Raw genomic sequence first — 27881 nt, 5'->3', positions numbered from 1 at the left:
AAAACATCTGTGCTCCACAGTCCCCCCTTGGCTGCGGCAGTGCCGTTTTCTTACTACAGTTAAATTTGAGTCACAGCTTGCGAAAAGTGGCCCGTTTTCTTGATGTCCTTCCTTTTAGATAAGACATGTATAGAAATGTCCTTAGTCTTAGTCTCTCCTTTTAGATAAGACACATAAATATAATGATAAACATAGAAATATAAAAGTGCATGTCCCACAGTCTCCACTTTGCTGTCGTCGAATTATATCGAGCTAAACATGACAAACTTAGTGATATTGCTGGACTTAATGTTTTCTTGCTGCCCTCACTCTCCTTTTGAATAAAATGAAACAGATTTAGAAGCAAAATGTGTTCTAGTCTCTGCTGCAGTGTGCGGTTTTCTTGCTGCCCTCAGTCTCCTTGTGTATAAATAGTGTCTATATGATTACCGGTACCAGTAATTTATGTCACTTCGGGGAAACTTTAGAGCCGTCTTGATTCGTCTTCCTGTATCCCTTGCCGACATTTGTCTCTCAGTTTATCAATAGTTGCCATAGACAGACTTCCGGGTTCGGCAAAGATTTTCTGCATGAAACACACAAAAAAAAGAACATTAGTGATTGCTCCTCATGCCTGTCCAGCGTGGGAGCACCGAAGGTGTACCTGCATGAAAGTATGGCAGTCCAGCGTGAAAACTCCACAGGTGATCTGTTTGAAACACTGGCACACATCCTGCAAAGAGCGAGCTCGCAGGATTTCCGGCTGGTGGTGTCGGATCAGAGTCAGTGCCACCCGGAAAAGCACTTTGGAACCTTCGTAGAAGAGACAGTCCCAGATCCGTAGGACGGTCTGAAAGCACAGCGACATTAAGAAACACCCGCTACCTCAGGACCATTGGAATCTATTATAGCCTCGCCTCGATGGGCAGAATGTCGACGTAAAGACAGATGAACCAACGTGACACCACCACACTCCATATGCCAGGATACTGGTCCATGAGCTGGCCCACAGCTGGAGCTTTGGTCTTCACCAGCTCCTTAAGAACCTCCTGGTCCGTCCTCAGGCCCAGCATGGCCGGACTGTAGTAGTCTACCATGACACCAACATTGTAGGTTATAAACAAGGTTGTTTATTCTGGTCATTGTTCCATTGGCTTTCCATGAGAAGTAAAGGATATAAAACATTTGATAAACGCTAAAAAAAATTGCCTTGACCAGGATTTTCAAACCTACGGCACGAGGGCCGGATCAGGCCCGCGGGATGAGTTTGCAAACCTGAAATTTTTGAAAGAAAAAAAACAGCTGTTCTAAATGTGTCCACTGGATGTCACAATAGCAATTATTTATATATTTGTACATGATGCTACATATGTACAAAATAAACCACATGTTAGTACGTGGGACGGCGTGGTGCGGTTGGGAGAGTGGCCGTGCCAGCAACCTGAGGGTTCCTGGTTCGATCCCCACCTACCCCCAACCTCGTTACGTCCGTTGTGTCCTTGAGTAAGACACTTCACCCTTGCTCCTGATGAGTCGTGGTTAGGGCCTTGCATGGCAGCTCCCGCCATCAGTGTGTGAATGTGGAAATAGTGTCAAAGCGCTTTGAGTACTTTGAAGGTAGAAAAGCGCTATACAAGTATAACCCATTTACCATTTACATCAGTAGAGGAAATCACATAAATAACATACTGTAATTTGATTTTGATATTTTTTTTTTATCTTGATAGATTGAAAATTAACACCAATGAGTTGACTGATTTATTAAGAAAATATAAAGACAAATAAAGTATATATACTATTAATCGCAACAGGAAATTGTAAAAAAAAACAAAAACATTATGATTTGTACAATTTCAGAATGTGCTTGTTCTTTTTTTTTTTTTTTTTAAAGAAAACAATCTGAAGTTGTCTTTATTTTCAAGTTATCGTGCCGTGATTTTACCAGTCCGTCCCACTTGGGAGTAGATTTTTCTCCATGTAGCCCCCCCATATAAAATGAGTTTGACACCCCTGGCCTAGACATTTATTCAGCAAGCGGAACTGCAAGATTTCTGAACATTTCTGGTATTAATCGCATTTAATTTGCCCCTGGTCCATCAGGTATTTTAAGAAGCATACCCCGAGATGTGTTTAAATTATGGTGTTATTTTGAGTTACCCTTTGCTAGGTACCTTTTGAAATGTGTTTTTGAAAACCTATAGTTCTAGTCTACCTGGAAGTATTTTTCCCAGCAATGCATCCATCAGCCAGAAAGCTTTTTCCTCCTCCTTGGTGATTATAATGATGTAGCCTGCAATAAAGTTCATCCCCTGGAAGAATGAATGGGGATGAGTGATGAAGGTAAGTGGAAAGAACACATTTTTGTTTGAAGATCATTAGTGCATATTTGAAGAGGTTCCATCATTCTAAAAACACAGCTGATGTTCGCAGTCTTTACCTGACAATACCCCACATGCGTATTATGGTGTCCATAGGCCAGCAGCACATTATACAGTGCCTTCAGCAGGCCAGGCTCTGCTTGACTTTGGAAGAAGACATTGTCAGGGAAGGTCCTGTGGACGTCTTGGAAGAAAAGTATTTTAGATCATGTCGAGCAAAAAAAAAAAAAAAAAAAAACTGGTTGAAAGGTGGTGCTTGCACCTAAGTGGATGGTCTCTGTCAGCCTGGGGTCATGCTGCATGTCCAGCAGAGAGCGGTAGTAGCCAGGCTTGCTGTCCAGTCGCTCCTGGGCGCCACTGGTTGTCATCCACACTTTGGCACGGAGCTCGCTGGGTACGCCTTTACGCACAAATCTCTTTACTAACAATAAATGGTTATGGTTTGAGGTTATTTCGAACATGCATGCAATTACAACATGATACAAAGACCACAATTACTATTTTAACCAGATCGAGGTGGCACATACTTTTGGCACAATACAGAGACTAATTGCATTTTTTCTATCAGGGTGCAGTTTTGTTCATTAAGCCCATGTTTCATTGTTGTTGTATTATATTCCCCCCTCAAAGTCCCATTTCTCCGATAATATTTCCTCTCAATATTTATATTTACAGGCTCTTATTTTGAAAAGCGTATTTTATTTGTTCGCTTCATTTCCTGTGGCACATCCGTCTTGTTTGGTGCACGCGCTTTTTCTTAGGTACGTATTCTTATTTGTGTCAAAATGTATTCAAAAAAGATGCTGAATATTATTTTATTTGGGCTGTATTCTTTATTTTAGTACGGAGTGGTGTTTTTTATTAACGTGCGTACGTCTAACTTGAGGAATACCAATGTTTTGCTATTTATATGCTACTTAAGAGAAGGCTCGTCCGCCATTTTTGTTATTTTTCGTCTCCATTTGTTTTTGTGCTGTCAATCCTGTATAGTTTTAATGTGTCAAAATGTATTCAAAAAAGGATGGACGGTGGTCTGAATATTATTGTATGACTGTTGTATTCTTTTTTTTTGGCAAAGGGTGACGTTTTATTAATGTGCGTATGTTTAACTTGAGGAATACAGAACTTTTGCTATACTTACATGCTAGCTAGCTACTTAAGCTAAGCTACACAGCAGGGGTCACCAACGCGGTGCCCGTGGGCACCAGGTAGCCCGTAAGGACCAGATGAGTAGCCCGCTGGCCTGTTCTAAAAATAGCTCAAATAGCAGCACTTACCAGTGAGCTGCCTCTATTTTTTAAATTGTATTTATTTACTAGCAAGCTGGTCTCGCTTTGCCCGACATTTTTAATTCTAAGAGAGACAAAACTCAAATAGAATTTGAAAATCCAAGAAAATATTTTAAAGACTTGGTCTTCACTTGTTTAAATAAATTCATAAATTTTTTTACTTTGCTTCTTATAACTTTCAGAAAGACAATTTTAGAGAAAAAATACAACTTTAAAAATGATTTTAGGATTTTTAAACACATATACCTTTTTACCTTTTAAATTCCTTCCTCTTTCCTGACAATTTAAATCAATGTTCAAGAAAATTTATTTTTTTTACTGTAAAGAATAATAAATACATTTTAATTTAATTCTTCATTTTAGCTTCTGTTTTTTCGACAAAGAATATTTGTGAAATATTTCTTCAAACTTATTACGATTAAAATTCAAAAAAATTATTCTGGCAAATCTAGAAAATCTGTAGAATCAAATTTATATCTTATTTCAAACTCTTTTGAATTTCTTTTAAAATTTTTGTTCTGGAAAATCTAGAAGAAATAATGATTTGTCTTTGTTAGAAATATAGCTTGGTCCAATTTGTTATGTATTCTAACAAAGTGCAGATTGGATTTTAACCTATTTAAAACATGTCATCAAAATTCTAAAATTAATCTTAATCAGAAAAAATTACCAATGATGTTTCATACATTTTTTCAAAAAGATTCGAATTAGCTAGTTTTTCTCTTTTTTTTCAGCTGAATTTGGAATTTTAAAGAGTCGAAATTGAAGATAAACTATGTTTCAAAATTTAATTGTCATTTTTTTCGTGTTTTCTCCTCTTTTAAACCGTTCAATTAAGTGTAAATATCATTAATTATTAATAATAACATAGAGTTAAAGGTAAATTGAGCAAATTGGCTATTTCTGGCAATTTATTTAAGTGTGTATCAAACTGGTAGCCCTTCGCATTAATCAGTACCCAAGAAGTAGCTCTTGGTGTCAAAAAGGTTGGTGACTCCTGCTACACAGTAAGATAAGGTCCACTCGCCATTTTTGTTATTTTTTTTGTCTCCATTTGTTTTTGTGCTCTCAATCCTTAATATATTTAACTGATAAACTAAGGCACGTGTTTGTTTAGTTAAACGGATACTTAGACTTAGACTTAGACTTAGACTTCCTTTTATTGTCATTCAAATTTGAACTTTACAGTACAGATAAGAACGGAATTTTGTTGCATTAGCTCGTTGTAGTGCAGGATAAAAGAGCAATGAGGTGCAGATATAAATACATACAGTAGATTACTGTACAGATACAGCCTTGTACCTACAATATATGTCAAATATTGTACAATTGTCATATCAAATTGTTTTTCTTACAACAATCTTTTATCAAAAAATGTCCAATTCCTGTCTAGTGTGTGTATTATTATTTTAGGTATAAACTGTTGACATTGTGACATTTCGTTGATCATTATTATGTATCGTGATTTGATCCAAATATTTTTGTAACATATATTCTGTTACGTAAGCGAAACATAGTATTGAAGTTCCACTGTGATTCCCATCCCGCGTGTATTCATGTATTTTATCTACAGTACGTTACATATATGTTACCAGGTGTCTTAGATGTTATATTACAAAAGCTCCATCGCAAGCTAGGATTCCAACTCCTAGTGCACGTGTTAACTTATTTGAGAAGATTATTACGGTTAGTGATCAGTACCTAAACTCGGTTCCATAATGACACTGGTGCCGACACAAAAAGTAGTAACAAGAGCGTAAGAAAAGTATTTAACAGTGCCTTATTTCAGTGTTAAATTAATGCAGACTCAGCCACTTGTAGTAAGTGTTTGAATGTGATATCATGCAAGTAACGTCTTGTAAGTAGAAACACAGAGTCTGACGCGTTTTTTAAGCTTTATTGTTGACCATAATATGCCAACAGCAACAACCACACAGCTGTTCCTTATTATACACAAAGCATGGTCACGGCGAGAATGGCGCATGCACGACTTCTTTTATTGCTGCAACAGTTGTGGTGTATTTTATTTCTTATTTGTGAATGTATTACTAGTTATCATTTTATTTATATTATTGGAGCATTTAAATTCCTATATTCTATTCAACAAAATTCCATGAAATTGAAAAGGTTGGCTGTCTGTTTTTAGGTACTGTTTGAGGACGATTCAAAAGTACCAATTTGGTACTGGTATCTGTTCAAATGTGACCGATGCCCATTGCTACATATTGTAATGTTTCGTCAATGCATAAAAAAAGTTTAAGATATTTAAGTTCAGCTCATTAAAAATGAGAGCGAAAAAAAAATTGTATATATTTTTGTTCAGTACAAGTTACTCAATGAATCCCAGCAATGGTGTGCTTTTTTTTTAGGCATGCGCCGTTTAATATCGGACGATTTTCGTGAAAAAGTTTGTGATCACAAAGAGTGATTCCCTCTGACTGACACTGTGTTTTTTTAGGCCCCCGGCTGACAAACAGCTAGCAGGTAATTATGTGTCTCCATATTTTTCTCACTGGCGGACACTCCCTTTTCCTCTCCCTTATGTCCCCTGCTTGCTTCTTTGTTTTGTCTTGTTTAACTTTCTTGTTGCCTCCTTTTGCACTGCTCTCTAAAATCCAAACAATGGAATTGATCAACTGGCCTCTCAACAAAATGGACAAGATTTCTGGTTTGGGGGAACCTGTTTGTCCTGATGGTGTGGTTGTAGCTGGACACACAACAAACTTTTGGAAGAAGACCCTTTCATTTGAGGACGTTGAAGACATCTACCTAATTGGAACCATGATAACAGGCCATCTGCTGGTTGGAGTAAGCGTTGCTCTGGTGAATTGGAAGATGCTGGAAGACTTTCAAAGTACCCTAAAGCTGCCACAAATTATTGGAGGAGGCGAGCCGAACTTTAGGCAGTCACATTTGGGATTTTGGACTATATTGCAAATTTGAAAACATATTGGAGTCACCGGCTGCTCTGATGGTGAAGTATGGTGAACTTGAGAACCAGAAAAAGACAATAAGTAAAAAGTTTACATTTATTTTCGCTCGCCCAAACACTAATCTGGATTGTTTTCTTGGCTGCAAGCGACATGGCAAGGTTACCTCGAGACTCTCCCAGAGGACAGTGCAGCAAAGACGCAAACAACTCCTTCCCTGTCTCTCGTGGACACACACCTGTTGTTGTTGACTTTTGCTGGACTGACTGGCTGTGTTATCGTGTTTGCGAGAGCACCAAGCTCGCGGAACAGAGACGCGCTGCAGGCTTACACACATGTATCCATGAAAAATACACGCCACACATACACATACCCCACCCTGCATCCTACGCCTTCGACGCTTCACCCCACGTGGTATGACAGAAAACGGAGCAGCGCCCTTAGTGGCTGGCAGCTTCGGGCCGGATGCCAGCCCCTTCACCCCTCGTTGCAAGTCTCAAGTTGTATGTCGTAATATGTATATGTGCTTTGCTATGGAGTTTTTTCTCACTCCAGACTGGGACCCCCCAACAGAAGCCCAGTCTGAAATCAACTTTTTTTACTCAGCCCCCCACAGCGTCTACCTTTTTCCCACCGGCGACCCATTACCTTTCCTGTTGTGTACTCATGTACAGTGTTGGTGTAATCTTGAACGGGTTTTTGATGAAAATGACATTTCGTTGTACTTGTGCAATGACAATAAAGAGCATACCATACCATACCATACCATACCATACCATACCATACCATACAGTGTGGAGCCACTCTCCTAAGCTAATAATAATCACCTCCATTACGGCAAATAAACTACATTTGTATCTTAAGTATTATGTATTATTTTTACTGGAGGATGAGGCTGAACATATTAGGCATATAGGAAGAGAACAAGGAATATTGTTAAACCGTCAGTAGCACTCACCATAAATGAAGAGAAAAATGTATAGTTAATACAATTCAAATGATTTGTCATTTGCAAATAATAAACATTTTATTACTAGAAATGTCCCTAGTTTTAAGAGCTATTTACTTATTGACTCATTGAGTAATCTTATTGTAGCATGAATAATTTGTTTGTTTATTCTACTTAAACAATGTATGAAATAACTATTCAAATAAGATATTTTGGTTTTGCCCACATAGAAAATATTTTTTTAAAGATCATCTCGGTGGCAGAGGGGTTAGTGCGTCTGCCTCACAATACGAAGGTCCTGAGTAGTCGTGAGTTCAATCCCGGCCTCGGGATCTTTCTGTGTGGAGTTTGCATGTTCTCCCCGTGACTGCGTGGGTTCCCTCCGGGTACTCCGGCTTCCTCCCACCTCCAAAGACATGCACCTGGGGATAGGTTGATTGGCAACACTAAATTGGCCCTAGTGTGTGAATGTGAGTGTGAATGTTGTCTGTCTATCTGTGTTGGCCCTGCGATGAGGTGGCGACTTGTCCAGGGTGTACCCCGCCTTCCGCCCGATTGTAGCTGAGATAGGCTCCAGCGCCTCCCGTGACCCCGAAGGGAATAAGCGGTAGAAAATGGATGGATGGATGGATCTCGAGGATGCTTAATTTAAGAATTGCATGTTGAATAATGCTCGTACTTATTTCTATCTTAAAAGTCCTGCTAATTTCTAGATATACAAATCTTAATTTAGGATGTCTTATCAAGTAAAATTATCTGTGTATGTAGCTGGTTAATTTCACTAGTTTTTAGTTTTTTTTTTAGTAAAATCTAGTTTAAAAAAAATCGTAGTTCTGTTTTTCAGTGTACACGTGATTGGTATTGGTATCGGGATGGGCAGCATTGAACCCCAATCGAAACACCCCACTTTTTACTTAAATTATCCTGATGTATAGTAATTGCTGTATTGTGATGTCATCCAATTATCCTAACGTCATCGTATTGCAAGCTACTGTGTTTGTTTAATACCTGTCCAGTCCTTCTTGACATGCGGTTTCTCTTGAAGGAGTTTGGACCACCTCAGGGACCGTCTGTTGAGGACACCTTCATACCTGTCCATCACTTGGCTGTAGGACTCCACATGGTGACGCCTCTCGAAGCCGTACGTGTCTGTGCTGCTGAGGCAACGTCCATTGGTTATTACACATTGTAAAGAAGAAAAGGGTCAGCTTTCCTCCTCTGTCCACTCTTCTTTCTTTTTCTCATCCCTTGATGACAAGCACTGCCTCCTCCTGGCTTGTGTTTCTCTGGCTGGGAGATCAAATGCCCTGACTGGTAAGTTTTAAGTTACTTTTATGGTGAAAAATAACCAGCTCGGAAGTCAAAACCCTGTGAATCAAAGAGCGTATAAAGTCTGTGATGTTCTTTTGCATAGTCACTGCATGTGTAAGTTTGAAGAGCCCTGCTGCAAATGTTAGTTCTCATATTACGCTGTTAAAAATATCGTCAAAGAGGGAAAAATACGTCCCTAAATGCCTCTTACCTGTCACTTTTCCCCTTTGTATCTTCCTCCATTGCTCCAATGGCAATAAACAGGTTGCACTGCACAGCAGAGGCTATTCCATATGCGCTCCTATCAAGGTAAAAACCAATAAAGACACCTGAGTGTCTAATGTCTCACCTTACAGCATGGACTAGAAGGGGAGGAACTGCAATAAGAGACATTCAAATGACATCAATTTGCATAGAAACCAGCTGAGACATGATTTGGAGGATATTTAAAGGGCAACTGCAACTGGAATTTTGTCTGTCGTTCACAATCATTATGAAAGACATGACCACGGATGTATTTTTTTAATGCATTCTAAATAATAAATAAATGCCTTAAAAAGTCCCCTTACAATGGAGCCTACAGGAGCAGCTCTATTCTGTCTATAAAGCCCTTAAAAACATCCCAACACCTCCATTAAGGTTGTATATACATAATGTAGGTATATATGTAATGTAGTAACAGGCACATTTATAATAACATTTAATATTTAAGTATTTTGATCATTTTAAGCATACGCGGCGCATTAATTTCAAAACCGCATCACAACGTTCAGTTTTTTTTCAACAATATCACTGATTATTACTCACTGCAGACTTCACGAGAGCCAACAAACATAATAAAACATCACTTACTGTACAAGCTCTGCTGTCATTAGGGTGCCGACTGCTAGGATGTTCATATATTCCCATTTAGATGAAGAATGACTCATAATCGTCACGAAGAAAAGGGAGGTGGGACCAAATGTTTTTTCATGTCGTTCTCGCTATTTCTTAGTTTGAATTGGCTGTCAAAGTATACCAACTTGTCAGAATACATCCTCGTCCTTCTACTATCCAGGTGAGAGGCATGATTTATGGTCTACAATAAAGTTTGACGAGCAAGAAAACGAGGAAGCAGCTGATCAGTCGATCATTTCAACAACGGCGCCGCTATAAATAGTTTGTCTGTGTTAGCGTTCATAATAACAATATCACTAATACTTGGTCAATATTCATGTCACGAAATGTAAATGAAGTATTGTTGGCGCTTTTGGGTGTTTTTTATTTTGTTTTATGGCCGGAATAGAGGACCTCCCATTGTCTCTGCTGTAAGCAGACTTTTATTTATGTTTATTTACCAGTTAGAATGTTTTAAAAAATAGAAATACATCCATCGTCATGTCTTATATAATGATTGTGAACGATAGGCAAAATTCCAAGAAAAGTGCAGTTCCCCTTTAACACTAAAGCACAATTTATCCTTTTGGATGCCCTAATACAGTATAATACAAACTAAGGTTTCTTAACATTTTTGACCTCGGGGCCCAACTTTTCCACTAAATGGAATTAGTAATCTTGCTCTTGATTTAATCATATTCAATCATTTATACCCTGAATAAATCTAATTAAACCTTGTCAAATATATGAAACCATGTGTTAATCACAAATAGTATTACCAAGGCTTAGGTCATGCTGATTACAAAAATAAATATTTTGCAATTTACTGCAAAAGAAGCAACTCATTAAAAATAAATGTAGATACTATTACAAAGTGCTAAAATAAATACATTCTAACGAGATTGATAATAAATAATAATAATGACAATGTTTCTTAAATAAAATGTAAGTAATATTTAAGTGCAAATGAAAATACAATTAACCACTTTTGTCATATTTTTTGCACTTAAGAAAGTACTCTATGACTTTACATCCAGACTTCTTCTGTTTGTTTGAGATTGTCAATACTGCCAGAAGTAGTGGAAATTTGTATCGCAACTTGAGTACTGTTGCGACCCATGCGGACTACAGCTGAGAAACAGATATTTTTTGGCAGCCCTGTATTGGGCGCTCTTGGCCCAACAATGGGTCCCGGCCCCAGTCCCTTGCCTGCCCACAGAATCAGCTGGAAGCTGTTTATTTTTGGGGTGTTTTGTTTTTTACAGGTAAAAAATAAGACGATAAGTGATCAAAATAAAGGCGATTACACGTAACTGACATGTTAGTTAAAGTATAAATATAAGACGAAAAAATGATGACAGAAATGAAATTTAATCATATTTAATTTTGTCTTGTACATGGGTAGGAATGAGAGCCAATCCGATGTTTTTCCTTGCAAGATGAAGAAGTCACTGCCAAAAACAAAATGTGTGTACTTAACTTTGTTCCACACTTGTTCGTAATATCTGTACACCTGGGAGAAAATGAGGAGGAGACATGTCATTTTTACTTCTACGGTGCCTTCAGCAGGCGAGTCATCGATCGTGTCATCTACACAACTGTTAGTTAAATCTATTATCTGATGCTTACGGTGTTTGGCCAAAAACTGATTCCCGTGATTCAAAATAATATTTGGATATTGACACATCGCATCTGTGGATCTCTAGTAATTTATGCACAGATGAGATGTGTCAAGGGCAGCACGGTGGAAGAGGGGTTAGTGCGTCTGCCTCACAATACGAGTAGTCGTGAGTTCAATCCCGGCCTCGGGATCTTTCTGTGTGGAGTTTGCATGTTCTCCCCGTGACTGCGTGGGTTCCCTCCGGGTACTCCTGCTTCCTCCCACCTCCAAAGACATGCACCTGGGGATAGGTTGATTGGCAACACTAAATTGGCCCTAGTGTGTGAATGTGAGTGTGAATGTTGTCTGTCTATCTGTGTTGGCCCTGCGATGAGGTGGCGACTTGTCCAGGGTGTACCCCGCCTTCCGCCGGATTGTAGCTGAGATAGGCTCCAGCGCCCCCCGCGACCCCGAAGGGAATAAGCGGTAGAAGATGGATGGATGGATGGAGATGTGTCCATATCAAAATATTACTTTGAATTCCTTTTTGGCAACCAAGAAATACAATAAATTAACCTCTAAAGGCTTAGTGGCCACATGCGTGGACAGCACCTTTTAGCTCTTATTTCCAAAATTGTGTACACTACTGAATTGGGGTCTTATGCCGACTTATGGACACTTATACTGCTGTCTGGTGGTGTCAGAAGAGTATAACATACAATGGAATTTGGAAAAAAAAGTGTAAAAATAAAAATTAGCATGTCACTACACATGAAGTACACATTTGTGTACTAAGTACATCATATCAAAAGATGATTTTTAGTTTTTATTCTAATTTGGATCCAATAAGCCCAAATAGCAAAGAGAAATAAAAAAAAAAGCATGTAAACAAACAGCTTGGGCCTTAAGAGGTTAATGAATACAGCCAAACAGTTTATTAACATGTATTATGTGCATAAACAACTAAGAGTTAATATTGTATGTAGCTTTTAAACAAGAAAGCGGTTTTAGCAAATAACAACAGTCCATACCATAGAAATGGCCGACTGTTTCATTTTTCGAACATGATAAACACCTATCCTTACCATAAGCATGAATATAAAGTGCTTGTCTTACATGTAGTAATCAGTTGTGAACAGACAAAGCCCCACCAGTGCAGCTTTAACAAGCGTGTGTGGTCCCGCGTCAGGAATCAAATTTTGGCAGGGGTTCTCCTGAAAAAATGTAATGCCCCCCCCTTAAATGTTTTTCTGCAGCCGGGTCTGCCTGGTACTATGGTTAATAACCACTGACATAAACAATCAGGTTCATTGTTATTTTCATCTGGAAAAATGTGAACAATTAGCTTTACGTGCATGTTTTTGAAATGTGTAAGGAAGCATGAGTATTTGAAGAAAACCAACACATGGGAAAGAAAGAGCAAACTTCATGAAGAGATACCCAATCAGGAATTTAAACCTTGGATCTCCTGTAGAGGTGGAAACCTTTGGGCACCTCACAATTCGATTTGATTCAGGTTCTCGGGGTGACGATTAAATTCAGAATCGAATCTGGATTAAACTCAATTGTTTTAATATATTACTTGGTAAAACCTATTAATAACAGGCTACAGGTTACAATAGCTCCTTTTGGCTGATGATGTACTTATACGAGCAGTCTTGACCTAAAAAGTGTTTTATATACAAAATGTTAAATATATTTTATTTACAAAAGTCACTGAATGTTATTCATTCCAATACATTAAAATATAGCAACCCCAACTCCAACCCAATCCCAGCCGAGAATAGAAATTTACAAAGCAAGACATACAAATGCAATACTAAAACAAGGAAAACCCTAAATGTATAAAAGCATGGTATCAATAGTAGTAATAAATTATATCAATTATCTACGATATATATTATCAATTATAGTTGTTATGTGTTAGAAATCCAAAAATCTTCTGTATATATATATATATATATATATATATATATATATATATATATATATATATATATATATATATATATATATATATATACTGTATATATATATAATCGATTCTCAAAAATTATGAATCGATTTAGAATAGGAATAAATAAAATAATTAATTTTACGCACCCCTATCTCCTGAATGTGAGTCCAACAAATTAAAGACTGTTCCACATTGTGGCCTAAACAAGAAAGCACTCGGAGACTGCCTTATCTCCCAATAGTACATTACCTTTTTAAAAAATTGTGAATTCAGACGGTGACCCGGATCGCCCCCAAAAACCTAATCACTTGTTCCTTATCCAAGTTCTGACATTTCCTGAAAATATGTCTTTTTTTTAGCTATTTTGCTAAATTAATGACTGACTGACAAACCCCAGTGAATACTGCTCGTGCCGGTAAAATGTAGCACAAAAAAAGCATAGGGTTTTCTGCCATTTCAATACTTTTGTGTCCTCTTTTTAGGACATAGGTCTGGTAAATGTTCAAACCCTCACTAGGACCCCCCAAAAAGGCCAGATATTTACCTAATTTTCAAACCAAATGTTTTGCAGTTACAAAAATCTAATCCCATTAAAATGCAAACAAGTCCAACTTTGAACTGTATACTCTAAATTGGCCTCTACAAACTTCCCATGAAAAACACTGTATTGACCCAAATATAAGTCAGTTGTTCCTATGTATTTTATTTGGGATCTAAAGATGTACACACACCAGCAAGGGGCACTAAGTGATGTATCCCCTGAACAAGTTAGAGCTTTTATTCCTGTCAGTCACTTACACCGGTGGACTTTTGACGATTGGGTGTTGAAGTAGAGTGGTCTTCTTCATTTACAATGTTTTAAGCTCAACATGCTATGGTGTATATGTGATACAATCAAAACCTTGGTCGATGTCAAAATGCCCTTGTGGGATTATGGGAAAAAAGCTCATGCTTTATTTGATCCGTGTTAAAATCAACATTATATACTGTACTTGCACGGATTAACAAGAAATGGTCACTTTCACTACCTGTGGTAACATTGGACAATTGGCTTGTCCCATTCACTTTTAGTAAATGGGTAGTTGAAAAGTGACAATATCTGCCTGGTAGATTTGGCAGGACAATCTCTGAGTTCAGAACTCCTTCCATGCCAGCGTTGTACAGTGCTGAGTTGTTGCCAATTTAGCTGAAGTCATGTTCTTCAGATGGCACACGAGTTGTGACTGAATCAACAGTGCCTCTGCTGGTTGTAGCCATGTAGTGCACTTAGTCTTGAACACAATCATTACACTCTACCATACTCTTGTTGAACCAATGCATTAATATCTTCATCCCTACTTGGAGACAACTTTCCTTGGGGAAAATAAATGATAAGCAAAGTTGAGGCCAGCATTGTTTTGACAAGTACCACTGAAAAAAACATGATGGCTTTACTTGATCCAGCATGAGGTAACAACACATACATATGGTGACAATATTCTCCACCTAGACATGACATACATTATATATATATATATATATATATATATATATCTACATACAAAGATATATAGATATATATATATATATATCAAAAACCATGACTGTACATAAAAGCATTTATAAACTCAACATATTTATATTATTCTTCATATAGCTCTTTGTAAACTGTCTCAGTAGATACAGTATGTACGGTAAAGTCTGTTTTCTGATGTTTTTTTGTGTGCTGGTGGTGTTGCGAGCACCCTGTCCACAAGTCATAGTTTTGAGCAAGCTTGGAAAAAAAACTCTTCTGTTTCGTACAATCAGCCAGGTCACGGCCCGTGTTCTGCCCGTGCTGTGTCAGCGTCCGACTCGTAGCGCAGTGTGGATGCAGGAGAGCGAGAATCCAACAGGGGGAGCCAGAGAGGACTCCGGCGAAGTGGCAACAAGGTAGGAAAAAAAAAAGGAGGCTGCTTCTCACGGTTGATAATTTCAAGTGCTTCTGTTGTCCTTTTGCCAAGTCCACTATGTTTTTTGTAACTTTTTTCCAAAACAAACCCCAGAGAACTATTTAGTCGCTGTAAAAGAAACAGTCCGTTTTTTTTCTTAGAGAGTTTTACGTTTTGTTCCTGTTACAATCGGTCGAGCAAATTCCACAAAGTCGTCTATGAGGACTGGCCACGCCCCTAAGGAAAGAAAAACATGAATATCGTATTAGAACACAGAAAATCACATATTAATTGTACAGCAGGATTTTTTTTGACCGCTCTATAACCCATTAAAACTCTCATTAAATAATAAAATAAAATTATATATCAAATTAATTAGAATGAATAGAATTTTCCCACACATTTTAAAGACTACAAAAAGATATCAATTTCATGTGGTGAGAATAATTGGTACAAATAAATAAAAGAATTGTCCTATGCAATGAAAGTCTAATACTATAATTTAATACTGATGAATAACTTTGTAACAAATCAAAAGTAAAACTAGCTTTACAAAAGTGATGAAAATGTATAAAATATTTATATTCAAAAATAAATGAGTGAATGCCACAATGTATAATGAAAATAGCTGTGGAAATGTTGTATGTTTTTATTTTTAAATGTTCAAGCTGTTAGGGTTTGGATATAGTCTTCCTTCGCGGTTTAGTAACTACGGTCTCAGTGAAACACAAAGTTTAAAGTACCATTGAGTACCATACACTGAGATTTAAGTAGCCATTTAAGTTGTCATGCTGAAATGACGCAAGTTTTAGAGTGTGTGAAGTTCTTTAATAGCATGGGAAGTGTTTATAAGTGTGTGAAAGCTGTTTGGAGGTCTTATACTTTAAATGCATACAATATTCACACAATAAATAGCTTCCCTACTTTGCGGAAGATCACTTAACTCCAGCAAACATCGAGGTAACAGTTTTCTTTCCCAAAATTCCTTTAATAAAGTAATATGTACGATTGCTAGGTCTAATGTTTAAAGGCCTACTGAAAGCCACTACTACCGACCACGCAGTCTGATAGTTTATATATTAATGATGAAATCTTAACATTGCAACACATGCCAATACGGCCGGGTTAACTTATAAAGTGCAATTTTAAACTTCCCAGGAAACTTCCGCTTGAAAACGTCGCGGTATGATGACGTATGCGCGTGACGTCACGAGGTCAAGGGAAGTGTTTGGACCCAATTCAAATACCTGTTTTCTTCGACAAAATTCCACAGTATTCTGGACATCTGTGTTGGTGAATCTTTTGCAATTTGTTTAATGGACAATGGAGACTGCAAATAAGAAAGTTGTAGGTGCGATCGGTGGAGCGGCGGACTACAGCAACACCAACACCAGGAGGTTGTGTTGTGTTTTGAGCAGGATAGCAGACGCACTACAGTGAGTACAGCTTTGGCTTCCAAACATTTGATCGCTTGCCCGTACGTGCGTGTCGATATGTGCATGTCACGTACGTAACTTTGGGGAAATATATGTTTTTTGCCGACTCTGATGACGGCCGGGGTGTCGTCAAAAGCGTACAACGCCCGCCGCCACATCTAAGTTAGCTTCTGTTTTTTTAGCTTCGCCAAGCTGAATATTATTAATCGTGTATTTACATGTTCATGGTTTAATAGTATTTTTGATCTTCTGTCTATCCATCCAGTCAGGTTTCTTTAAAATTTAGTTTCTATCTGCATTTGAGACTGATGCTATCACGTTGGCTACATAGCTAGGTTAGCTTCTATTTTTTTTTTAGCTTCGCAAAGCTGAATATTATTATTTGTTGATTTACATGTTCATGGTTTAATGGTATTTTTGATCTTCTGTCTATCCATCCAGTCAGGGTTTTTTTTAAATTTAGTTTCTATCTGCATTTGAGACTGATGCTATCACGTTGGCTACGTAGCTAGGTTAGCTTCTATTTTTTTAGCTTCGCAAAGCTGAATATTATTAATCGTGTATTTACATGTTAATGGTTTAATAGTATTTTTGATCTTCTGTCTATCCATCCAGTCAGGGTTTTTTAAAATTTAGTTTCTATCTGCATTTGAGACTGATGCTATCACATTGGCTACGTAGCTAGGTTAGCTTTTATTTTTTTAGCTTCGCAAAGCTGAATATTATTAATCGTGTATTTACATGTTCAGTCACTGTGAATGTCCATTTCGCGTTCTCGACTCTCATTTTCAAGAGGATATAGTATCTGAGGTGGTTTAAAATACAAATCTGTGATCCACAATAGAAAAAGGAGAGAGTGTGGAATCCAATGAGCCAGCTTGTACCTAAGTTACGGTCAGAGCGGAAAAAGATACGTCCATCACTGCCTCTCAAGTCCTTCACTGTAACGTTCCTCATCTACGAATCTTTCATCCTCGCTCAAATTAATGGGGTAATCGTCACTTTCTCGGTCCGAATCTCTCTCGCTCCATTGTAAACAACGGGGAATTGTGAGGAATACTAGCTCCTGTGACGTCACGCTACTTTCGGTACAGGCAAGGCTTTTTTTTATCAGCGAGCAAAAGTTGAAAACTTTATCGTCGATTTTCTCTACTAAATCCTTTCAGCAAAAATATGGCAATATCGCGAAATGATCAAGTATGACACAAAGAATGGATCTGCTATTCCCGTTTAAATAAAAAAATTTCATTTCAGTAAGCCTTTAAAGTAAATACAGTACACACCTGTATTTTGTTTGATAGTGGATAAGATCCCTAATGTCGGTAACGCACTCAGATTGCTGTTTTTCCCAGTATTCCACAACTAAAATGTGTTATTGTAATTTCAAAAGCGGTGAGGATTCTGAAATATAATTTCCCTTTAAAAACGTTTTTTTTTTAAAGTCTTTTAACTATCCCAAAAGTGCACATCAATTTTCCTACGATTTGAACATTCCATTACAAGAAATTGGAAAACAACATGACTTTTTTAAAAACTTTTTTTAACAGCTAACTACTGTTAATAATACTAATAAATTCTGAGAACCCCCCCCCCCAATTGTATTGATCCAGTTCAACTTACGCACCCTCCTCATCGTAGTTGGACATGTCATCTGCTATCATGTTACCAAAGTCCAACAACAGGTTCCATGTGTCTTTAGGGATGGAGCGTTTATGGTGTTCCTGAAAACAGCATTGATAAGTTTGTAAATGTTTAGGAACCTGCACATTACATTTTGTTAAGCATTTTAACATAAATCTGGGTATTGGCCAATTAAATAAATGGCTTTTAGACAAGAGTTTTATGATTATTTCTGCCTTCATCAAGACACTAAAGCTCAGTATTGTTTACAACATCAGAGAGGTATTATTACATAAAGTATGTTAATTATTGTGGTTGTAGTTTGCACTGACGTTTAGACTCACCAAAAGAAATCTATTCCAAAGATCGAGGAACTTAAATCTTCCTAACAGAACCAGGTTCCAGTAAGCTACGGCCATCTCCAAGTCTACAAGCAAAACAACACAATTCAGAAACAATGATTTTATTCAGAGTACGTTCCAAACCTTACCGAGCACAATGCACAAGGAGAGGTGAGGTCCAACAATCAGTAATTACAACCTTTTTTCTCTGACTTCTCTTCTTCTGACTTTGATATTTTTCTTCTGTAATCTAGTAAATGTTACAAGTCCTTTCAAATATTACTACCACTCCCTCCTCATATTGATGCAACTTTATTCTCAAAAACATTCACACTTCGCAGGATCCAACTTCATTTTTGTAAAATTAGGACTTTCCCCCTGAAATGATACCATGTCACTCTTTTTGTCTATGACATTACAATTTCAATCTTATACAATTACAATTTACAGGTTGACCCTAAACTCTGGACACAGCAGATTTATCGTTATTGCAGACTTATGCATCCAGTTCACATGAATTAACCTTTGCATCGCTGACATTAGAAATATAGTTACTATATTCCGGTTGAAAAAAAGTTGCTGAAAATGTGTTTACTTAAAACCATGCATTTGTAGTTGAATGAAGATTATTCTAGTAATATTACAACTTTTTTGTATAACACTATGATCTTTTCTTATAACATAACTTTTGTTTCGTAACCATTCGTCCTCGTAAAAAATAAAAATTTGTTGTGCCATAACAAAAATACTTTATTCTCGTACAATACTTTTTCTTATTATATCACAACTTTATTGAAATAATTCGATGAGGCTACCACTTCCTTGGTATCCACTTGAGCGTTACATTTGATGATCAAATTCTATGACTCCCAAAAGAACGCAATGTTTGTTTGCTTTCCTTACCTAAACCCTTCTGTCCGGGATTTTTGGCAAAGTTAAAGGTGAACTGGTAGAAGTCCTTGAACTTCAGGCTGTCTTTCAGGTCCTGTTCCAATCTTGGCAAAATGGCCTTGAGTTTGTCGATGCTGTCACACCTGTGTGTGGGTGGTGGTGGGAGACAGAGAGGCTAGATTAACGACAAGTTAACCACGACAGCAAACGCCACATTAACCCATAAAGTTAATTACAACAGTGTTTATGTAACATAGGAAAAACTTAAAGAGGAACTGCACTTTTTTAAAAAGTTGCCTATCGTTCACAATCATTATGAGAGACAAGAGAAAAGGTTTGGTTTTTTTTGCATTCTAACTTGTAATAATCGTTGTTACATTGTTATTGTAAGAGCGAACATTACGGAACTATTTTGCCACATCGCCATGCTACGGCATTAGCCGTAAGCTAGCTTCTGCGTCAACAGCTGAATGGCTTTTGAGTTTGTAATGCACAACACTATGTGATAAGACACCAATCTGTATTGACTGAACAACAAGAACAATAATATTGCAGTGTCTGTAAAGTTTTAGGCCACATTTCATGTCTTGTTTGTACAAAGCTAACTCAACAGCGTATGTACTGTAGTTGTACGGTGATGTGCTTATATTATGATCAGTATTGTAGTGACTGACTAAATGGATAGTTGTCCGTTTGGTCAAGCTGGACCGGGGACATTTCCAGTTGATTTGGGTAAGCACCCATTTATTTCGGTATAGCTTGGCTCAAAGCACCACTCGGCTTCCGTCTGCTCCAACAGATTCAGAAAGTTAAGGTTGTGTATCCTCATTTGTCCAAATAATAGTTGTCTTTGTTGTCTGTTACCAAGTCTGCCATGATTAGAACACATACGTGTTTGTTTCCAGAAACAAAAATAAACGCGCCGAGGAAAGAAGTTCCGGTATTGCTTAAAATGACCAAAATATGGTAAATACTGTACATATTGTTATGAACGTATCTGTTAATAAATTATATATAGATTTGCAGTGTGTATATAAAATGTTGATGGAGGGTTGTGAATAAGGCTGAAACGACGCGTCGACGTAGTCGACGTCATCGGTTACGTAAATACGTCGACATCGTTTTTGTGCGTCGACGCGTCGCATATTTACGTCACACTACCGTCATGGCGGACCGCAAAGCAGACGGTGCGAGCGAGGGGGAAAAAATCACGCCAAAAGTCGTCAAAAGTGTGGGAGTATTTCAATACACGGCCTAATAATGTTGTTGTATGCACACTGTGTCGAGCGGAAATGGCCTATCATAGCAGCACAACGGCTATGAACGAACATTTGAAAAGAAAACCATCAACTAGTCAATCGTCCGCGTGAGCATACGTTGTCATCATTACACAAAAACCTGAATGTGTCATTTGTATCTGCTAGGGGTGTAACGGTACGTGTTTTGTATTGAACCGTTTCGGTACGGGGCTTTCGGTTCGGTACGGGGGTGTACCGAACGAGTTTCTAAGCTAAAGCTAAAGTGTTAACAAGCTGCTTTGCTCCTTCTGCCTCTGTCTCAGCACGCAGCATTGTCCCACCCACACAACCATCTGATTGGTACACACAAAGCATTATCAGCCAATCAGCAGTGCGTATTTAAAACGTTACCAGCCAATCAGCAGTGCGTATTCAGAGCGCATGTAGTCAGCGCTTCAGCGTGGAGCAGATAGGTGTTTAGCAGGTGAGCATCAGGCAGTGGACTCTCCCCAAATGATAATAAACACCTCCCAGTCAACTACTGGTAACATCACTATGAGCCCGTTGACCTTCCAGAAACTTAAACTGCAGCTCAGCTCACTCGCAGTCCTGGCTTGAGGTGAAGGCTAATTACCTCTCAGTTCCAGCCACATCGACCCCTTCTGAGCGCCTATTTTCAGATGTTTATTTTGCACATTTTAAAAGCAATACTTAATGTTTACAGTGCTCCAGAATATTTAGATTGGCATTTTTTTGTATTGGATGTTTATCTTTATTTTTGCACATTTTAGTAAATAAGCAATACTTTCACTTTTGTTGAAATGTTTACACTGTTGTTACAGAATATTTAGTTTTGCACTTTTTTGTATTGGATGTTAATCTTTATTTTTGCACATTTTAAACCAAAATAAGCAATACTTTTACTTTTGAAATGCTTATACTATTGCAGAATATTAAGATTTGCACTTGATGTTTACTTTTATATTTGCACATTAAAAAGCAAATAAGCTACTTTTAATTTTGTTAAATGTTAAAAGTTTTAAATGTTTACATTGTTACAGAATATTTTGTCATGTTGTTGTCAATGTTGACTGAGTGGCCATACTTCTTTTTTTTGTAAATAAAAGCCATGCCTTTTGAAAAAACGGGCCAACATTTATTTTTTCATCTTCATTTTAAATAAAAAAATAATCGGTAAAAGGAAAAATAATCTATAGATTAATCGAAAAAATAATCTATAGATTAACCGATTAATCGAAAAAAATAATCTATAGATTAATCGATAGAAAAATAATCGTTAGCTGCAGCCTTAGTTGTGAAGTTGTTTTAGAGGGCTTTGAAGGCTACAATGGTGAGTCCTATTAGCCGCATCTTGCAAGCGGTTTTTTTATAACTTTTTTAAATCCCCCCTCAAAAAAGACATGTGTGTTCTTGTTCCTCATAATGATTGAGACCGATAGGCAAAATTCCAAAAAAGTGCAGTTCCCCTTTAAAGGCCTACTGAAATGATTTTTTTTTATTTAAACGGGGATAGCAGATCCATTCTGTGTCATACTTGATCATTTCGCGATATTGCCATATTTTTGCTGAAAGGATTAAGTATAGAACAACGACGATAAAGTTCGCAACTTTTGGTCGCTGATAAAAAAAAGCCTTGCCTATACCGGAAGTAGCGTGACGTCACAGGAGGAAGGATTCCTCCCAATTCCCCGTTGTTTACAATGGAGCGAGAGAGATTCGGACCGAGAAAGCGACGATTACCCCATTAATTTGAGCGAGGATGAAAGATTCGTGGATGAGGAACGTTAGAGTGAAGGACTAGAGAGGCAGTGCAGGGTGTATCTTTTTTTGCTCTGACCGTAACTTAGGTACAAGGTCTCATTGGATTCCACACACTCTCCTTTTTCTATTGTGGATCACGTATTTGTATTTTAAACCACCTCGGATACTATATCCTCTTGAAAATGAGAGTCGAGAACGCGAAATGGACATTCACAGTGACATTTATCTCCACGACAATACATCGGCGAAGCTCTTTAGCTACTGAGCTAACGTGATAGCATCTGGCTCAAATGCAGATAGAAACAAAATAAATAAATCCCTGACTGGAAGGATAGACAGAAGATCAACAATACTATTAAACCATGGACATGTAACTACACGGTTAATAATTCTCAGCCTGGCAAAGCTTAACAATGCTGTTGCTAACAACGCTGAAGCTAACTTAGCAACTTAGCAACCGGACCTCACAGAGCTATGATAAAAACATTAGCGCACCACCTACGCCAGCCAGCCCTCATCTGCTCATCAACACCCGTGCTCACCTGCGTTCCAGCGATCGACGGCGCGACGAAGGACTTCACCCGATCACAGATGCGGTTGGCGGCTGGCATCGGCTAGCGCGTCTGCTATCCAAGTAAGTCCTCATTGTTGTGTTGCTACAGCCAGCCGCTAATACACCGATCCCACCTACAACTTTCTTCTTTGCAATCTCCATTGTTCATTAAACAAATTGCAAAAGATTCACCAGCACAGATGTCCAGAATACTGTGGAATTGTTTGATGAAAACAGAGCAGTTTGTATGGTGACACATTGGGTACGAATACTTCCGTTGCCGTCGTGACGTCACGCGCAAACGTCATCATACATAGACGTTTCCAACTGGAAGTTTAGCGGGAAATTTAAAATTGCACTTTATAAGTTAACCCGGCCGTATTGGCATGTGTTGCAATGTTAAGATTTCATCATTGATATATAAACTCAGACTGCGTGGTCGGTAGTAGTGGGTTTCAGTAGGCCTTTAACTCTTGACACTCGAGTCACTAGCACCTCCCCTACTTAAGGTTTCTATTTTTACATACAGTATACTCATAGACCTTCCCAACTACAGAACATGTTTATGCTCAGCTTACCCCCTCGCTCGATGTCAACACTTACCCCAGCTCGCTCATGCCGTCCAGAAACTCCTTCTTCGTGAACTCGCACTGGGTGGCGGCGCGAAACTTCCACGCCACCACCAGAACGCTGATGCTGGCCGGGTCCAGCGTGAGGTCGTCACAAAACTGCTGGATGCCCTCGATCCCGATCTTGTTCTCGTCCTGGGGATCTGACAGGCGACAATACAGAACTTTATGAAATAGGGGCTTCTGCTATAATAGATGCTGGGTGCACAAATAAATGCCACTTCCCCTTTTTTCGCCTCAGGAAAAACCTCTCAATAGCCTTATTTCTACCAAGCGGTACAGTCCGGTGCAGTGTACTAAACTGTGACTTGGTTACAATTAAATCAATGTGAATACCTTAAAATAGCATCTATTAAATTGACATTTCAGTTTGGTACACTACAGTACATCCTGATTCAGTTAGTGTTTTCACCACAGGTGGAAAGCGCTGCTCTGTCAATAAGGGAACATCAGAACTGGACAGTGTGTAACCTGCCAGTGAATGTAATCAAATAATGAAACAACACAAACATCATCAAATAATCTTTTAAAGCCACTCACTGATTGAAAAAGAAACAAATGCACACCAGCATGCTCTCGCAGCCGTGTAGCAAGCGCAAACTCCAATAAACATCACAGCACAGTCTATATTTCTTAATCGACGTAATGTTTAGGACTTCTTGTGCTAGATTTATAATGCTATCCTTTGTGATACTGAATTGTCCACCAACATGTCGCTGTACGATGTAAATTACAATGATTTTTGTGTTCATGTTGTAGTACCTCGGTACACTATTACTTATAGTGTAAGTAATATAGTGTAAGTAATATACTTATACTATAAGTAATAGTGTATTGAGGTACACTATTATACACTATTACCCACAGTAAGTAATATACTTAAGTACTATATTTAATATACTATATAGTTTTAAGTATATTAAGTACAAGTATATTGCTTACTAAAAGTAATAGTGTATTGAGGTACTACAACATGAACACAAAAATCTTCATCGTAATTAACATCGCACAGCAACATGTTGGTGGACGATAAGTGAAAGTGATGAATGCGAAAAGATACAGCCATCAAAGAAAATATATTTTATTATCACTTTTATAAGAACAAAAATATTTCCGTTTGCTGCCACGTACTATATATTGTATAGGACGTATCTTATATCAACTATTATAACTGTCGTCGTGCGATATTATTAGCAAAAGATCGTGCTAATATCGTACTTAAGAGTTGCAGCGATTAATCGAGCAGAAAAACGCTTTGATTAATATTTTGTTTCGCTAAATTGTTCAAAGAATAATAAAATATATCAAACCTGGACCGCATGGAATGCACGAAACTTTGAATATGTGGGAATATTTTGCACACAGTCGCTGCAATAAAGTGCACATGAGAGCAGTGATTAGGTACGTGTGTTATTTGCTGCTGGCTGGCTCTACGCAGTGGTCTAGCGTTTCACGCTTGATTGCGCCATCGTGAGTAGCGACCGGACCCCAGTTTTCAGAGTTAAACTGGGTTTGCGTTGTTTCCACCACCACTAAGCACCAAAAACTCATGACTTAGAACACATATCGTAGTTTATTCAGAATATCAAAATTTAATAAGGACTCATGCCACAAAAGTCCCCTGCTAAAAATCTACGGTGAGTAAAATGTTCATCCTAATTATAATGTAAGTTATTCATTTATTAGTGCCAATTATTTTTTTAACTGATCGATTCACACACGGACCCAATGCCTTTTTGAATCACAAGTCAAATCCGAGCAGCCATGTTTACTCAAATTTTCCATCTTTTCCAACGCTAATTTCGTAAACAAAAAATACATTGTGAAACATTTGTTTTCTGTGTCTTTGTTCAGCAAGCTTTCCAATGATACCGACCTTTTTAAAATGGGGTAAATATTAAGAAAGTTATAATATTTTTTAACAAAAATATCAGAGAAAATCTTCAGCTCCTTTGACTTTGTATTAAAGAGGTTGACCGTAATTTAGTGCATTTTCACCCGTTTTAAAAGTCCATAACTTTTTTAAATATTTATCGCAGACAACTTATCTCACTGGAATCGTCTTTACAACACTTGTCTGATAATACTGGTTTCATGTAAATCAATTTTTATTTTACACATACACTGCATATGGAGGGTTGTCTGGGGGGCTGTGATCTTAGTGCGGTTTTTATTTCATTTTTAATAACGCACACATGTCAAAAGTGCAGATTCAATGTTGAAAAAATAATGAAGGTTAGAGGGCATGCAGAAAAATAGTTGTTTATTTCAACTATTTTCTAGGGCTGCAACTAACGATTAATTTGATAATCGATTAATATGCCGATTATTACTTTGATTAATCGATTAATAATCGGATAAAAGAGACAAACTAAATTTCTATACTTTCCAGTATTTTATTGGGAAAAAAAACAGCATACTGGCACCATACTTATTTTGATTATTGCAGTTTATAAATAAAGGTTTATATACAAAAATAGCCTCTGCGCATAGCATAGATCCAATGAATCGATGACTAAATGAAACGCCAACTATTTTTATAATCGATTTTAATCGATTAGTTGTTGCAGCCCTACTATTTTCCTTAAAATACACTTTGAGGCCCTAATCGCAGTCAAGTTGTGCCCCTACTTTTAAAGAGTGCATCTTTGGTGAGGTAAATATCTTGCTGTCGAAGTACCTGCTGAGCTTCGTGGGGCAAGTTCCTCTATCAAAAAATTGACGGTTAAGTTGGAAAAACTTGTTTTGCTGCTATCAATGATCAGTCAACTAAGCAACACACCGCTTTTGAATAAAAACTCCTTCCCCCTGCGGGCAACTTTCTGAGCAAACAGAGTAGATGTAAACAACTAGTCCAACATGTACCTTTATAGCGATTGTAGAGCTGCTCCAGCTTCTTGCGGTCAACGGACGTCCTCATGGACTCCTTGCAGTATAGGTCTGGGTTCTGGAAGTAGTTGTCGGTGGCCACTTCCAGCTTCCAGTCATTCTGTGTGAGGCAGTAGACGGCCGTCTTCTCGCCCGCCTGCGTGACGGACATGAACTGCCGCACCTTGTCCCTCTGCGCCGACTTCAGCTTATGCTGCAGGGGCGACAGGTCATACAGGCGGTCAAGGAGGGGTGAAGCCAGAACCCGCAGCACTGTCAACAACCCCAAATAAACACAGAGACAAACAAGCAGCCCCAGTAACACCTCCACAGACATTCACGCAAGTGTGAAGACACTTAGGACACACTGGAAGTGGATCCCGTCCAACTAAAGCATGTGCTTTTCAGATGGGGGAGTTGTTGACTAACTCATGTAATGGGATGCCATCCTGCAGTGTTCATAACAAACCCATTAATAGTGCAATGGTGAATTTGATTCAAGCTAAATATGACACGTATATACATGTGAGGTTTGTTGCCAACCTTTAATTGCAGACTGTCATAAGGATTATTACGTGATGTAGCGCTCTGACACAAAGTTAGTGTGGCGATTACTAGCAAATAGACGATAAGCTAGCATTGGCTACACAACACACCACCGGCTAACGCTCATAACTTGTAGCTGCTAGCCACCGCTAATGTGTTATAACATGAATATTACATGTCAGCGTGGCCTTCAAACGGTGTGGTTTGTTTTGGTTGTGTAGCTAGTTAGCATGCGCGACTGTCAAACAGCAAACGCTGCGGCTTGTAGCTCCTAGCTAGCTTGCTCCCCAAAAATATCAACTGACCTTCCGTCAAAACAAGAGCGAACATCACACAGTGGTAACCGGAGCAAAACGCGACACGAGCTGAACTTAGAGTGGAAATTGGCGAGTGGGTCAGGTGCGTGACACATCGCTTCTCCGAACGCAATGAGTGGGATTGTTGTTTATTTTGGTTACCTACCATTTTCACACCCGCTATGTGACCACTTCGGTAGCCCGACCGCCTCTCATTGTGCGCATGCGCGGAAGTAGACGCGGAAAAAGGCTTAACTTCATATTATATTGTCTTCACGTTACGGTTTCGGTATTAGTTTATTTCGAACATGAATACGGTTACAACATCACATATTTCCACATTTTTTAAACTTATTTTAATCAACCAGAGCTATGTATTACATTATTATTATTATTTATTATTTAAATTTTTTATAAAATCAACATAAAAAACACAAGATACACTTACAACCAGTGCACCAACCCAAAAAACCTCCTTCTCCCATCCACACTCATCCACACT

General features: G+C 38.1%; 2 protein-coding genes and 1 long non-coding RNA gene across 4 annotated transcripts; 1 reads left to right on the top strand and 2 right to left on the bottom strand.

The window, feature by feature from the left end:
• Positions 1–27: 27 nt before the first annotated feature.
• Positions 28–8663, bottom strand: LOC133664361 (growth hormone-regulated TBC protein 1-A-like). The gene is made up of 7 exons (XM_062068903.1): positions 8534–8663; positions 2620–2778; positions 2417–2541; positions 2192–2288; positions 897–1069; positions 644–829; positions 28–565 (listed from the first exon to the last, which is right to left on the bottom strand). The coding sequence occupies exons 1-7, from the start codon at positions 8622–8624 to the stop codon at positions 464–466; spliced, it is 933 nt and encodes a 310-aa protein (XP_061924887.1). The 5' UTR covers positions 8625–8663; the 3' UTR covers positions 28–463.
• On the top strand, positions 6097–15175 carry LOC133664362 (uncharacterized). Its single transcript, XR_009828573.1, has 4 exons — positions 6097–6130; positions 8571–8839; positions 9101–9145; positions 15058–15175. It is a non-coding gene; the product is annotated as an uncharacterized LOC133664362 (long non-coding RNA).
• On the bottom strand, positions 14675–27597 carry LOC133664359 (DCN1-like protein 2). 2 transcript variants are annotated; one of them, XM_062068900.1, is made up of 7 exons: positions 27546–27597; positions 26535–26751; positions 23644–23812; positions 19480–19610; positions 18580–18662; positions 18240–18336; positions 14675–15416 (listed from the first exon to the last, which is right to left on the bottom strand). In XM_062068900.1, exons 1-7 carry the CDS (start codon positions 27546–27548, stop codon positions 15337–15339), a joined length of 780 nt encoding a protein of 259 aa, XP_061924884.1. In that variant the 5' UTR covers positions 27549–27597; the 3' UTR covers positions 14675–15336. The 2 variants fall into 2 exon arrangements, with proteins under 2 accessions (XP_061924884.1, XP_061924885.1); XM_062068901.1 differs by lacking the exon at positions 27546–27597 and adding an exon at positions 27389–27536.
• Between the last annotated feature and the right edge of the window lie 284 nt (positions 27598–27881).

This window comes from Entelurus aequoreus, linkage group LG14 (genome assembly GCF_033978785.1).
Source record: "Entelurus aequoreus isolate RoL-2023_Sb linkage group LG14, RoL_Eaeq_v1.1, whole genome shotgun sequence".
Classification (NCBI taxonomy): domain Eukaryota; kingdom Metazoa; phylum Chordata; class Actinopteri; order Syngnathiformes; family Syngnathidae; genus Entelurus; species Entelurus aequoreus.
Note: the sequence above shows the minus strand (reverse complement) of the source record. Positions and strands in the feature narration are given on the sequence as shown.